Raw genomic sequence first — 15,489 nt, forward strand, 5'->3', positions numbered from 1 at the left:
TGGCAAGCTGGGCCAGGGTGCTAAGCCTGGCCTCCTCTGCCCCCGCAAAATGTCCTCTTAAGACCCCTCAATGCCACATTAGAGCCTCTGCTCTTGCATTCTTCACACGTAACTCATTTAGGCAGCACCCCTACTGATAACAGCAGTCCACTCTTACTAAGAACCAGCACTGGGTCAGCCTGGAAAGGCCCCATGTCATTAAATTCCCACACCAGCCCCCTGAGAACAATACCCATTTTACAGACAAGAAAACTGAGGGCGACAGGAGCCAAGAATTCTGCCTCCGGCACTTACACGGCAAATGTCCTACAGTTGCATTCCCCATGTTCCCCGATGCATGCTTCTTGCCACCTAGACCTGAGTGTGCTTTGAATATATTTGTCTTTGATTTCCTCTCAAGTATTAGTATTAAGTCAAAAAAAGCATCTTACTCTCAAAGGTGTCTTAAAATAGAGGAAACAGCTGTACTCAGGAAGCGCAGTAACTCCCATTTGCCCGGTGTCTACACCTGCCAGGTGCCCAGAGCCATGCCCGCCACCCCACTCTAATGCCCGGAGGCAGCTATGACTTAGAAAAGACAAGTAAGTCACCCAAGGTCACAGGCCAATACCGATATATCTGTGGCCTTTGAACCCTGCAGTCTGGCTCCAAACCTGTGCTTTTCCCCGACATATCATGTGTTGGAATACTTTGAGCTGCTAGGGACCCAACATGTCTCAGGCCTCCCAATGGACCAGTGACTCAAGCAGGCAGCAGAGTTGGAGAAGGAAAGTTGCTAGGAAAAGGAGTTACCAGGCCCAGACTGTGTTCTGAGCTTTGCACATCCATCAGAACACCTCTGGCTCCCAGCGGGTGGCCCCTGACTGGGCCCCTGACCCCTACCCGCACCCTGGCAGCTGGGTGATGCGGGCAGGCAGGAGGTCTGGAAGCAGATCAGGAAGAACAGAGTCCTCATTCATGAGCATGTTTATGAAGAAGGAAAAAAAAATGTGTGTGAACTGCATGATGAAACTCAAACCCTTAGTGTTTAATGAGAAATCTGAGCCAGGGCCCAAGCCGGCAGGGGGCCTGGGAGTTCCAGGTGTCTGCAGAAAACAGCCAGAGTCAGGGGCCGAGGGAGAGAGCAGGGCCGTCTCTGGCCTGGTGGGCCCTGCTTCAGCCAGGGCGGGGAGGACACAAGGGCCATGACTGACAACCTACCCCTGGGAGAAACTGGGGCCTCCCCCGTGCCTTGACGGGACTGAGGCGTGTTCTAGGAGAAGCTCTCAGAGCATAATTTGGAATTTCCTTTGGCAACTGTGAGGGGGTGAGGTAGGGTGGGGTGGGCTGTCATTACATGCAGTTGTGCCCTCAGCTGGCCTCTGCTGCTAGAAGCATGGGCGAGGCTGGAACCAACCTCCTAGGAGGCCTCACTCTCCTCTCAGGGCCTGAACGGGGCAGAGGGAGTGTCTGAGGATGCTGCATCCACACTCTCCTTTCAAAGCACAAGAAGCCACTGCGTGATGTGTGTGGGTGTGTGCACGTGTGTGTTCATCTTCACAGACACCACAAGCCCTGCTTTAAGGCACGGGGGCACCCTGAGGCGTCTCCCAGACTTATTCACCAGCTCACCAGCCACTGGCAGGTTGCCTCCGCCCCTCTGGATGCTGAGCCCACTGCAGGCAGCAACACGCTGATGAAAGAGGCAGAACCAGCGTTGCAGGGTGTACGACAGCCTTGGAGACTCAGCAAAACCCTGGCAACGCTGACGAGCCCCCGGAGCCAGGCCTCCCACTGCATCCAGGGGCCCTGGCTTCAGAGAGGGACCATAAGTCAGTTGGATGTGACCACACTGTCATCCCATCCCCCAGTGCCTCTGAAAAGCCCACCCCCCACCAATGACCGCACCTGGCAGTGCCAACCTCTGGACCAGGTCCTGAGAGCAGGGCTGAGCTCTTGTTCTGAAGGACAGGACTTGTGGGAGTGATTGGGGAAGGTATTTGTGGGGTTCCCCAGACCAAGCTGGTCCGCGGGACCACAGAGCTCAGCCCAGGTCCTCCACCGGGGGCTCGGGGAACCAGGTGTGTGAATTTGGGATGAGTCTGAGTGGCCTGAGTGTGAATGGAGGAACTGGAAAGACTCTTGGGGGATCAAAGATTAATACCACCCCCCATTCTAGAGTTACAAAACTGAGGCACAGAGACAGGCCCAAAGCACCCAGCTCAGACCCGGCCTCCTGGCTCCTCACTCAGACCGTTTCCCAGCAGCCAGAGCTGCACAGCCTGACCCACATGCACTTCCGTCAGAGAGCTCACGAGGAAGAGTCAGGGGGCCTGGTCCTCACATCAACCCATGGGGCCACTTCCCAAAAAAGGCACTCCCTTTATGGACACCCGCACTGAGCACATACAACATGCACAGACTGCACGACACAAACACTCACATGCTGGTACACAGGCATACCTGACACAAACACAGAAACACACACACACACACATACTCCGACTGTCATGTATAAATGCTCGTATTCACATGTGTGCACTCACAGCCACTCATGCACGAAAGCAGCACAGTGTTCATATGTCCACACTTGTACACTTACACACATACACATGCTCAGGCACACATGTACTGTCACACCACATACTCATGGCCATTCACACATATAACAACACTCATAAACTCAGAATGAGCCCACACCCCACACAACGCGCTAAGGTTCACAGACTCACAGACACCCTTGGGTACTCGTGTGCTCATGCACACACACACTCTCAAGCTTATACACACATGGGTGCTCCTGTACATACCTATACATGTGCCCAGGCACTGCAGCATACATGTACGCATGCCCAAAACGTGTGCCTTCACACCTTGCATCTCTGAACCCATACTCACATGCTCCCACATCCCAACTCAAATGTGCACACTCAGCATGTCCACCCTTGCACGCCTCAAACTGGCGAATATGGACAGCAAAGGCAAGGCCCTCCCACGCCCCGCTGGGGACAGGCACGTAGAAGGGACACTCACAGCAGCTTGAGGATTTCCACGTAGCAGCCGAGCGTGCGGTCAGCCTGGGGGCCCAGCTCGATGCTCATGGTGCTGCAGGCAGGGCTGACCATGAGGCAGTCGATGAGGTTGGGCTCGCTGTCGTTGCCCGCGCTGGCCGTCAGCGCCGGCTTGGCAGTGCTGGTGTGCTCCACCTCCACGTGGATCTCGCTGGAGGCCACGACCACCGATTTGAGCCGCGCCTCGGACAGCGTGGCTTCCTGAGACACCAGGTCCGGGCTGGGGTGCAGAAGGCGCAGAGGTAAGGTGGGCTTCCGGTCGCAGGGCTGCTGGCAGCCGTTCCGGATCTCCTTCAGGCTTGGGGAGTTGTCACGGCTGGTGGAAGAGGCAGAGGGGTGTGTGAGTGCAGGGGGTGGCATGCCGCCCTGAAGTCCTTGCAGCTGTGAGCTACGAGGCCCAGTGAGCGCTTCCGATAAGCCAGGCTCCACCATGCTGAATGCCTCCCTGAACCTCCATGGCATATGCTACAAGCTGGTGCCCTTGGTTCCCAGTCCGCAAGTGAGGAAACTGAGGCTCAGTCTGGGAAAGTGCCTTGTTCACGGTCTCAAGACAGGGAGGGGTGGAAATGGCACCCAAACCCAGCTGTCTGTGCCTAAAGCACATGTTGTAGTCCCTGTACATAGTAGGTACTCAACACATATTTGTTGAATGGATGAGTGAATGTTAACCTCTATGAGGTACCTCCACCAAGATGTCTTCCCTGGACACCTTCCTGACGCACCTCTGAGACCTGTGGTCCAGGGGTGTCCAACCTTTTGGCGTCTCTGGGCCACACTGGAAGAAGAGGAACTGTCTTGGGCCACACATTAAATACATTGCGACATGTAATCACAAAAGAATCTCGTAATGTTTTAAGTAAATTTACGATTTTGTGTTGGGCCGTATTCACAGTCACCCTGGGCTGCATGTAGCCTGTGGGCTGCAGGTTGGACACCCCTGTAACTAAACAATTTTGCTTCTGGTTTCTTTCTATAGTCTAAGTGTCCCCCTTCTCCTCCTGAAGCATTATGTCCTTCAGGGCAAGGCCCAGGCCCCACCTCTACTGCCCCATCCCCACCAGGTGCGAGGGCTCAGCCTCCACTCTCCACCTGGGAATCCACTTCAAGGGGATCCCGAACCCCAGCACCCCAAACTCCTGGAACATGCAGGTCTCTCCTCTCTGCAGCAGCATCCCCCGCTGTACTGCACCTGCAACCACCTGAAGGAATGATGACTGTGCAGGGTGCTAACAGTGATGCAAAGGGCTCTATGCATCACTCACTGATGTCACATTTGTTTGGGAAATGCTGGGCTGGGACACCATGACATTAGTGCCTTGAGGCTGGATAAAGTGCCTCCTCACTGGGCACTTCCAAACACCACCTGGAGGCACATGTGACCGAAGGTACCTCTAGCAGTGGGTTTCCCTCATTGGTACCCCAGGGCTGGCACAGTGCTGAGTGCTATTACACAGACTTCTCGGGTATCCCTGAATGGCAGTATTACCATTTCCATGTTTTGGGTGAAGAAAGAAGTGCCCAGAAGTCAAATGACCTATTTGATCATAGGGCTTGTTAAGCGGAAGGGCCTGGGATTTCATACGAGGTCTCTGACTACAAAGGCCAGGCTCCTCACCACCACTGTGGCTTCCAAGATCCCATATGTAAGTCCTCCTCCCTGCCACCCTTACCCTGCCTCTGAACCAGAGCTTTCCATCCCTGGCTGGACACCAGTGTCCCTTGTGGCATGTCTCAACATCCTGAAGCTCAATTAGAGTGAAATCTCTGGTTGGGGTCTAGACACCCTGTGCATGCGGTCAAGGTTGAGCCCACTGCTCCAAGAGACTCGGAACACAATGATATGATCACAAACAGCTGGCAGTCTCTCCCTAAATGTGCCACATGTGTGTGCTTCCAAAGATGCATGTCCTCCCTATGCACAAGGATGGACTGAGCACAGAAGTAGGACCCAACACACAGGGCCTGAATTTATCAAGCATGCACTACAAAGCAGGCCTGAGCTGAGCCCACCAAGGATGTTTGATAAATACACTTGAAACTTTGCTGGGGAAAAACAAAAGCCATGGGCCAAAGTCCGAAAATTCTATGGTTGATGGAAAATTGTGTGTGTGGTCCGTAGGGGGAGGGCTATGGGTTCGGAGCTAATTTGCTGCTGAAATGCTCAACACTCCATTTCCCTTTGTTTGCCTTTGCTGGGATTTAGGAGTGGATTTTCAAGGCTGTTTGGCTCAGAGCGGGTGATTTTCCAGTGAGCCATGCTAACCTGGGTCAAGCTGTCTGCTCTTTGTGTGCAAGTACATTGTGTGCCACAGAGAGCACCGTGGATGGGCCCCGAGGACAACACGGGCTTTCTCTTCCAGGGACTGCCCTACAGAGCTGGGCGAACCTGAGCCTGGGAAAGGTCTCGCAAGACCGTGGTCCTTGGGTGATTTCCTGGAGGAACTGATGGCATCACTTGGAACTCAAACTACCATGGGCTCCGAGCGGGTCTGTGCAGGAAGCAGCAAGGTCTGCCTCAACCTCTCTGTGCCTCCACCTGGGGCACCTGGTTACAACCACAGTGGCTTACAATTCCCCCCAGATCATGCTTGCCCCCTCTAGTCCATCCCCTGTGCAGCTGCTGCCAGACAGGAATTTGGAAACTGGTATCTTGTCAAGTCCCTTCCACCCTTAAAACCCAACACTCTCAGAATGAAAACTCCACAAGTAAAACCTCGGCAGAGTTCTGCACTGAAAGTAGTGTGGTCCCTGACCAGCAGCATTTGCACCACTGGGAGCCTGTGAGACAAGCAGTCTCAGGCCCTGCCCCAGACCTGCTGAACCTGAACCTGCATTTAACACGCACTCCCAGCAGCAGCTCAGCAGAGCAAGTGGGAGAAGCTCAGCAGTACAAGTCTGTCCATGGCCAGCCCTCTTCTCCAGCATCACCTTTTGCTACTTTCCCCCTCTCTTTGCTGTAGTCACTTCCTCCCCTGCTATGGCCCTTCATCCTTAGGATGGAGCAGATCACCAGAGGAGCTTGCCCAGAAAGCAGATTCCTGGGCTTCTTTTTAAAGAAGTAGTTCGGGGGATCCTGAAGCAAGTGTTTAAGGACCGCAGGTAGAAAAATGTGACTAACGGCAACTCCACCTGCCCTGCCAGGCCTTTGTCCCTTCTGTTCTCTCTGCCTGGATCACCTCATCCTGGCTCTTCCCTTGTTGACAGCTAGAAGGTCTCAACTTAAATATCACCTCCCTGAAGGACCCCTTCCTCACTTCCCCTGAGAGAAGGGGTTCTCAACTCTGGCCACAAACTTGACTTGTCTGGGGAATTAAAATAAAACAGAACAATCCAATGCAAGGGCCATCAATCCAATCAGAACGCAGTAGGTGGGGCCGTGGCATCACTTTTTCTACTATGCTTGGAGATATAACCAGCAGTATGCTGAAAAATAAAGCCAACTGCCTTGGCTTCTGTAGTGTTGGCCAATTTCCTTGGTGTAAATACTCCTATGATGACCAAATTCAAGCCACCAATGTGCCACCACTGACTGTGGAATTGGGAAGAGGTGTGCTCCCAAGTGGAACAGGGCTCCAGCATACATGGGCATAACTGAAACACAGAACAGTCAAATGCGTGAATTGTAGGTGCAGAGCTTTGTGAGTTCTTACACATTCCCATCTAATAACCACCCACCAGATCAGGATTCCTCCACCTTGGCACCACTGCCATTTTGGGCCAGAAAATTCTGGTAATTCTCTGTGGGGGGCTGTCCTGCACCTGGTGGCATGTTCAGCAGTGTCCTTGACTTCCACCTGCTGGATGCCAGCAGCACCCCTCCTTTTGCTCAAGTGGTGGCAACCCAAAATGTCTCCAGACATTGCCCAACATACCCTGGAGGTAAAAATTGCCCGCAGTTGAGAACCACTGGCCCCGATCAAGATGTGAAACATTTCCAGAAGCCCAGAAGCTTCTCTCATGCTTTTCCATCTAACTACCCACCCTAAAGGTGGCCACTATTCTGGCCTCTATCTTCACAGATTCATTTTGCATGTTCTTGAACTTGAAAGAAAAAGAATCACACTACGTATCTTTTGGGTCTGACTTCTTTTACCTACTATTATGTCTGTGGGATGGCTGCATGAGTTCATTCATTTCTGCTGCTATACACAGTATGGCTTTTGAGAGATCATAACTTATTTATCCATTCTCCTGTCGTAGGACATTGGCGTTGAGGCAGATTTCAGTTTTGGACTATTAGAACTAATGCAGCAATAAACATCCCTGTACATATCTTCTGATGAATATACCAAAAGCTATGAGGAGTTGGATCATAGAGTAGATGTATGCTCAGTTTTACGCTCTGATTTTGTAAAGCTTCCCCAGGTGACTCACGTGCAGCCAGGGCTCAGACTCCCTGCCGGAGACCATGTTAACGAGGCCTCTGGCTTCTGTCACCACGGCCCTGACCAGACTGTACAGTAACCGCCTGCTCACTCTTGCCCCACCCACCCCTCCACCCACCACTACACCATCTGCTCTGGGAGCACAGGGGTCCCATCCGCGGGCTCACTTGCACTTCAACACCTGGCACTTAATGGGCCCTCGCCAATCGAGTACTGAGTGAGTGAGAGGAGGGGGCACGCTGGCTCCTACCGTCCCCAGTCCCCGAACTGCACCAGTGCGTATGTTCCCTCATCCTGGTTCCTTCCCCGGCCCTTCCCCTGGGATGGGCACTGGGAGGGAGATCTCCAGCATCCTGTCTTTCTGCTTCCTGCTCCTATGTCAGGGAAACCCTGCTCTGGGGCACCCTGGCAGGGCTGTGGAGACGCAAAGGGAAAACTTCGATGTGCGGTTTCCTGCTCTGGCCCCGGCCCGCTGCCGAGTCCCAGCTCAGTATCCAGGGAGAGGGCCCAAGCAGGCTGGGCTGAGCCAGAGGCTTCAGAAGGAAAAGGAGCCTGAGAATATGTGTGTGTTTGTGTGTGTCCTCCTCTTGCTCTTCCTGCCTCCTGGGGTGGCCTGAGTTTGAAATGCGTGCACACCAGCTTGGCCAGCTCTTGAGCTAGAGTGTATGAGGCCAAGGGCAAGTGACCATCGGTGTACACAGGGATGCTGGGATGACTATACAGGCCGTGCACTACGCTCTCACCTTCTTTTTTACTGAAATATAATATGTTACAGGGTCTCTCACGGGCACTTGGGAATGATCAGCATGGCATCTGCATATTCTGGTCTCAAGGATACTGTCACCTCTTTCTGAACAGGGAAATGATTCGAGATGGACATAGTCCCTTTGAATAGCAGGGCCTAGGGCTGAGGACATTAAAAATGGCCATCCTCCCTTCTCAAGCCGTCATAAGAAAATAGCCCCTTATTAAGGTTCATTTGTGGTCCTTTCCCCAAGACCTCGAAGTACAGTGTTTGTTTTAGAAGCCCCATCTGTACAGGTTTTCAGCGACTCAGAATGTGCCGCTGCCTTTTCTTTAAGGTCTGCGATATACTCCCGCTGCATCCCCAGCTCCAGTGGGCCCCCTGGAGCTGTGCAGTGCGCCACCTGAATGACGGGCTGGGCAGCTGCAGCCGATCCCGTCTCTGCCCTGCACAGCGTATCCTCCCCAGAGACCCCAGAGGTCACTGTCGAAAGTTCTACGCAAACTAGTGGCATCTGCGTCACTCCATCCCTGGAGCAATCCTCAATTAAGGCAGAATGGGAACAAGTAAGTAACCACCCAGCGTCACCATCCCTCGGAGGAACAACTGAGACGTGCTCCATGCGGTCTCCCAGGACGGCCAGTGGGGGTGCACAGGGGATGGAGGTGGTCACCGCTAACGAACACAGGCTCCAGTTCCTATCATCTGTCCTCTTCCCCGGTGCTTTCTGGGCTCACTTCCCTAGTAAGGTTTGTCCCCAAGCCCTGGGGAGACCAAGGCAGTGATCCTGCTGTGCATGTTTTCCAGTCATGGCTGCATTTGATTGTTTTCACAGAACTGCCCACCATCTGACATGACCCTGCACATTTACTTGTATGTCATCTCCCCCGGCAGAGGACGAGCTCCGAGGGGGAATCTGCTCTCTTTCACCTGCAGTGCCGACAGCTGTGCCTGGCACACAGTGGGCCCTCAAGATATACACAGGCAAAATCCATTTCTGTGTTTACAAAGACAGGCGAAGAGGGAGCAAACCTTACAGCCACCGCTGAAGGGACGCTTGTACACTCACACATGTGGGCAACACACACACCTACACGTGCACTCACACGCACACAACACCCCATGTGCACACCCACATGTGTGCACATTCCCTCATACATGCATGCACACACACCCAGGCCCCAATGTGTCACATGTGTCGGGTGGTGAGAAATCTTTGCAATAAAACTCTTGCTCCTGAAGCCAGGTCGGCACCACGGCCGTGCAGCTGCCAGGGCTGATTCAGTGTCTGCTTTTCCAGTGACATGCCTGGGTTCTGGGCCCTGGACTCAGTGAGCGCACGGTGTGTGGCTAACACACTGGAGGCCGGCCTGGTGGAGGCTGCTCCACCTCCCGTGCTTGCTGAGTCGGCCTCTCACTGTCCCTACCCTGGGGTGGCAGCGTGCTCCCACCCAGTCCCTCCTGGTGGTGGTGGCGACTGACCTGTTGATGAACTCTTCATAGCAGGAATAGATGGCAGCCAGGCACACGGCCACCAGGTTGGGCAGGACCCGGGGGTGAGGGCAGTGCCCTGTGGGGCCGTGCATGCTGGAAAAGAGCAGAGGGCAGGGTGAGGCAGCTGCAGGATGGCACCCTCAGCAGGGAGGTGGGGGGAGGCTGGGACACAGCTTGAGGAGGTCACTGGGGGAGCACTCTGAGCCTTTTGTGGGGAGGCAGCAACACCGAGATTTGGGTCCTAGCCCCGCCCTGTGCAGGCAACACAGAACCAAGTTCCGGGTCCTGGGTACCCGGGTCTAAGTCCAGCCGAGCAGCCGTGGCACACTGCCAAAATACTCCACTCTCAGTTTACTTGGTTATAAAATGGGGACAATGGCCCCTCGTTAATGGGTAACAGTAAACATCTGATTTTCTAATTTATGGGAAGACTTAGCATATAATGGCCACGTGGCCTGGGACAGTCACATTTATAGCTGGCAGTTCTGAAATCATTACTGTTAACACCTCATTTTACTCTCATAAGTGCCCTGCTTTGGAAAGAAAATTATTACAGTCCCGCTGACCTAGCATGGGGCCTGGAACACAGTTGCTAAGGCCCCCGTATGCACAGTTATTGTTGTTAATCACAGTTGCCTCAGCTTTCCTATCTGCAAAATGGGGCAGTGTGGGGCCTCGGGATAATACCTGTAACATTCCTGGAAAAGCTACTGTGGCCACTGGGACTGAGCAAGGCCTGACCTAAAGAATTTTATAAACTTTAACTGGATGCTTGAAAGGGGCCCTGAGCCCCCTGGACTCTGGTGGAAGGGCACACCATCGGGGTTCGGAAATGCTTGGTGAGCTGCAGGTGAGTTTGTGCGGGAGGCACGTAGCCTCAGAACGGGCGTAGCCAGGCTATTTTGATTTTCTTTACAGAGAAGAAGAGTCATGACAATGAGCACTGGTGCTCCCATCACATTTGTGCAAAATTCTTAGCGTTTCTGTGTGTCAGATTGCTGAATCCCTCACATTAGCTGGATGGAGTGGGTATTACGATTCTCATTTACAGATGAGGAAACCAGGGCACAGAGAAAAACATTTAAAAATCAAAGCAAAACTGACTCCGCTACCCAAACACCAGAAGGGAGTAAGAACCAGAACATTTGGCTTCCTTTTGGCCCCGTTTGAAAGACAGCTGTTAAAGTCCCCAGTGGGGACTGCCTGGGACCACAGGGGCTTGCTTCCTGCACACCTGGCGTCCACAGCCCAAGGCTGTGCTCACATTACTCAGGACTGTTAGCATTTCCTGAGCTCCTGCTGAGCCAGGTATCATGCCAGGGGCTTCCTCAACTGCCACCTTACGTAATCACACAACAACCCCTGTGTGGAGGAAACAGGACCAGAGGTACGGCACCCGACTGGCTCAACCTCACACAGCACGTAAGTGCCTCAGACCACACGTGGTCAGGAGGCTCCAGGAGACCCACGCAGAGGAAGAGACGCTCGCAACCTCTGAACACCGGTGGCGCCTCTCGGGGCATCTGGGGAGTGCGTGGTTCTGGGAGAGAAGGAAAGCTGGCTCAAGGGCTGGGGTGGGAGGGTGTCAGCCGGAGACCCACCTCTGAATGAACTTCTTCACCACTTCCATCCCCGCATTGAGCTCGTTCAAGGCAAGGATGTACTCCTGAGTAAACAGCCTCAGTCGCGGGCACTTCCCGAAGTCCTGCAGAGAGAGCAGAGAGGAGGAGTTGGGACACGCTTGCAGAGCAGGCCAGGAGGCTGGCGATGGGACCTGCTCCGCCTGGAGCCACTGGTGTGAAGACAGCGGGGAGACACCAGCTGTCTCCTCTTTCTAGAAAGCACACACATTTTCACTTCAAAAAACTGGCCCCGTGATGCTCCTGCTTACACCCTTTGATGGCTGTCAGTAGACAGCAATACATGTCCCGTCACAGGGGGTTTCTGGCACACGTAGCCAACCCTTTGGCATGGCATCAACCCAGCCCTGTGGTTGGGTGGGGTCAGCGTGGCACACGGACGTGCTCAGCGAACAGCCAAACTGGGGCCTCTCTTCTGCACAGCCACCAACGATGCCTGGGAAGGCTACGAACTTCTCCTGCAGCCACCCAAGAATTTCTGGGCCTCTCTCCTTTCTATGAGCTATTATCTGACACCACTCAGAACAGCAAAGTCAGGAGGTGCCCCAATCTGAGGCCATCAATTCGGGGTGTTGCTTTGGGACTTCCTAGAGGTATGAAGGAGGCAAAGGTGGTGCACTGGACAGACATGATGCCCTGTGTCCCCAAACACCTTTAGTGAGTAGATGCCTGCTCTGTCTCTGGAGAGGGCTGAGGCAGCCCAAAAACCAGACATGGCGCCGGGTGGGATGGTCCCCAGTCCAGGGCTCCTCGGGTTGGCTTCCTCCTCCTCTCGGCTGACCCCTGCGCACCACAATTAAACTTAAGAAGCATCTGGTGACTTTAGTTGTAATAAAAAGCCATTTTCACATGGGACCAAAAAAGGCAGATGACAACAATGCATGAGCTCAAAAAAGGCTGACTGGACAAGTATGGGCGTATCTGTGTGTGTGGAAAACATGGAGTGCGGAAGGAGGTGTGTATGGAGACAGAACGTAAGACATGACGTGTAGAAGGTGTGTGTAAAGATTGTGTGTGACATGGGATGTGGGAGAAAGTGTGTGAGACACAGGACGTTGAGGAGTTGTGTGTGAAAAATGAGTGCAGGAGGAGGGGTGTACATGAGACACGTGGAGTGTGGGGTTGTGAGCGATTGTGAGAGTGGCGGCCTGGGAGGGAAGGTCCGTGTGCTGGGCGGTGAGCGAGTATGGAGGGAAAGTGGCCGGTGCGTGGCTGCTGGTCAGTGCCCGGGCGCAGGCAGGAAGGAGGAGGAGGTGGAGGAATAACCTGTCCAATGTTTGGTAAAGGTCAAGCTCCCACACCTGGGGGGCAAGACGCTCGCTCCCTCTCCATCAGCCAGCTCAGCCCATGGGTGCCTGAATCTCACCTTAGCTGAAGCCTAATTAAAGGGCACTGAGCAAGGACAGGGCTACCCTGCCTGATCCAATGAGTGGTTATTAGAGACCGACATTTTCTCAGCTTCCCCAATGCAGCGTGTTGATGGGGCAGATGGGACAGAACTCAGAGCAGAAAGGCTGTCGGCTCCAGGACTTGTCAGAAGAAACACAGTGCAGATAAGAGAAGCATCAGCCTGGGGAGGACCTAGTGTCCACTCCCAGGTGCATAGTTAGGGATCTGGAGGCTTCATTGCTGCATACTGAAAGTTGCGAGCTGTGTTTTGAATAGTCAGGAGGGGAAGTCACAGTGTGGGCAAGAGGGTGACTAATATGACAGAGGGCAGCCTGGTGGTCTTCAGACTCATCTGTCCCTCCTATTGTCCCACTGAGCGAAACCCACTGAATAAAAGCAATCTGGAGCAGGACTCTAACCTGAAATAAAACCAGTGGAGATTCTCCTTATGGATCTAACTGACCCATGCACCCTCATGAAGGCTGGGTAGGGCGCACCCCCCCCCACTCTCTCCAGCCAGCTCACAGGAGTGTTTCTAGAGCTGCCTGGTTCTTCCTCACCTGGAGTCCAAAGGGCTGAACTAGGGCCCTCCAGGCAACGTGGGGCTCATCTGACTGCATCCTGTCTACTGGGATTATGCTTTCACATCCGGAGGGCAGCAGAAGCCAGAGAGAACTCAGAAGGAACATACATGTACATGCACACCCCCAATATGCACATACATGTATACATGATACACATGTATGCACACATATGCAGAACACTGAGCTAGAAGGTGAGGCTCCTGCATGATGAAAAGACTGAAGCTTGATTGTGGTTTCAGATTGAGGACAATGCCCCGAGTACTGTAGTCCCCTGAAAGTGAGTGTCAGGAAAGCTTTGTAGCCATGGGCCGCCAGGTCCTCTGTGTCCCCACTGTAGAATGAGGGTCGAAGGAACTGTTCCCTAAGCACCCTCTACCTCTGAGGCTTTATGATGCTATGAAAACCGCTTCAACTGAACCCTGCTAAAAGTAGTTATGTTTGCCATTAGATTTCTGGATAGTCAAGGCCATTTCCTTGGGAATGAACATTATATATGGGTTTCACGGTCTTTTGAAAGTTGGCTGAGGGACACTTTGCCTCTTTGGAAAAGTCAAATATGCTCCCCTTGGAAAGCAGGTCAGGTCACCCACACTGGGGACCACAGCCCCCTCTTGCCTCCCCTGCCACAACAAGAACACTCCACTGAATGGTGCGTGGACACAGGGACTATGGTCCTTCTTGGAGACACAGTTTGACATATTGCTGAGAATCTACAGGGGAACCTGCTGAAGGACTGCTTCCATTTGTATCTAATTTTCATTTCTGCCCAAAGAGTAACACTCTTTGAGACTCTGTTAACCTCTCTATGATTCAGTGTGCTTCTCCACGAAATTGGAGCATGTGATATATTTGCAAAAGATGCACTCTGGGAATAGAGCAAGCTCAGAAATCCCGGAACCGTACGGTGGTGTATGATTTTCCCCATTTCCCAGATGCTTCCTTAATGAGAAACCTTGCATGCAGGGTGAAGAGAAGTCTCTGGTCGCACTATGTGGCAGGCCTGTGGCTGGGGGCAGGCTAGGCACACTCACTAACCGGTGACTGGACTCCCGGCACCAGCTGCGAGTCCCAGCTCCAAAACGGGGCATGTGGCCCATGGCCAATTACAAAGCTTAAGGAGCTTAAGTTAAATGAGTGACACCCAAAGTCTGCCACCCAGGAGGAGCTACCAGAGGGACTGCTCCCCCTCGGCCGCCCGTCCACCAATTGTCTACCAGTTCTCTTCCACAGTGTGGGTAATTAGCAGATGCTTTACAGCAGCCCGGGCTGGAGGAGCACTTAGGGAAAGTCCTTTAAAAGTGAAGTGAGAATTCATGCCCAAGGGTCCCTGGTCTCTGCCAGGCCACAACAGAGCTGTAAATTCTGGGCTTGCCCTGTAGCTGTTCTGATTTTTATCCAGAAAATTATTACATGGTCAACACTCCAGGCCCATAAAACTAGCCAAATACAAGGGAGATGTTGTATGGTTAGGCCATGGGAGGCTGCCTGAATTTTGACATTTTTCCCTTTGAAGTCGGGTATCCCAAAAGAACCCTTATTAAAGTCTACTGACTCCCATGAAATACGCAAAGGTGTTCATGTGCCTGGGGAGGCAGGGGCCAGGCCAAGCACGCCCCGGATGGGGTGTGGCCCTGTCACTGACAAGTGGTGAGGGGAGAAGCTCCTTTGCAGAAGAAACTGCAGAACCTTTGCTTTGGACTCTGAAAAGTACACCCTTGACTCACACCTCATCCACAGCGGTTTTAAAATGAACAATCAGAGACCCTTTCCTCCCAAAGGGCTGAGGCCAGAGAGCACCTGTGAAACGATGACAGCCCAAATTAAGGCAGAACCTCCCCTGAACCAAAAAACAGGGAGTTTCCTTGTTTGTCCTAGAGAAAGCATATGATGGAGTATCCCTTTCCCCCAAGTTCAGAAAATAAGAAATGCATTTATCCTAAAGCAAGAAAGATCTGGGAAGCAGGCAACAATTCAGTTACGGTGTGTGATCACTCGGGGCAGAGCATGGTAAACAGCATTCAGTGTTCGTAGGGTGCCGACACGGTTCAACCGGCAGTGGCTGCCTGGAGCGCTGGGTTGAGAGATTGTTAAGTTGTCTCTGGGCTCTGCGGGCAGAGTGCTGCCAACGATTAATGATGTCTGCCCTGAGCGGGCTAGGAGAGGGAGAGGGGAGAGCAGTTTCCCACATGTCCACTCCTGACT

At 53.2% G+C, this 15,489-nt stretch overlaps 1 protein-coding gene across 1 annotated transcript in view; it reads right to left on the reverse strand.

Moving 5' to 3' along the window:
- LOC123806167 (c-Maf inducing protein) overlaps window positions 1-15,489 on the reverse strand; it is a 227,111-nt gene that overhangs the window by 20,468 nt on the left and 191,154 nt on the right. The window contains exons 8-10 of the mRNA XM_045819202.1: window positions 11,276-11,379; window positions 9,663-9,767; window positions 3,013-3,366 (exon numbers count right to left, since the gene is read on the reverse strand). Of these exons, the coding sequence (XP_045675158.1) occupies window positions 3,013-3,366; window positions 9,663-9,767; window positions 11,276-11,379 (563 nt within the window). The remainder of the gene's footprint in view (window positions 1-3,012; window positions 3,367-9,662; window positions 9,768-11,275; window positions 11,380-15,489) is intronic.

The sequence above is a fragment of the Phyllostomus hastatus genome, unplaced genomic scaffold (assembly GCF_019186645.2).
Source record: "Phyllostomus hastatus isolate PE091 unplaced genomic scaffold, TTU_PhHast_1.1 phas_scaffold_345, whole genome shotgun sequence".
NCBI lineage: Eukaryota > Metazoa > Chordata > Mammalia > Chiroptera > Phyllostomidae > Phyllostomus > Phyllostomus hastatus.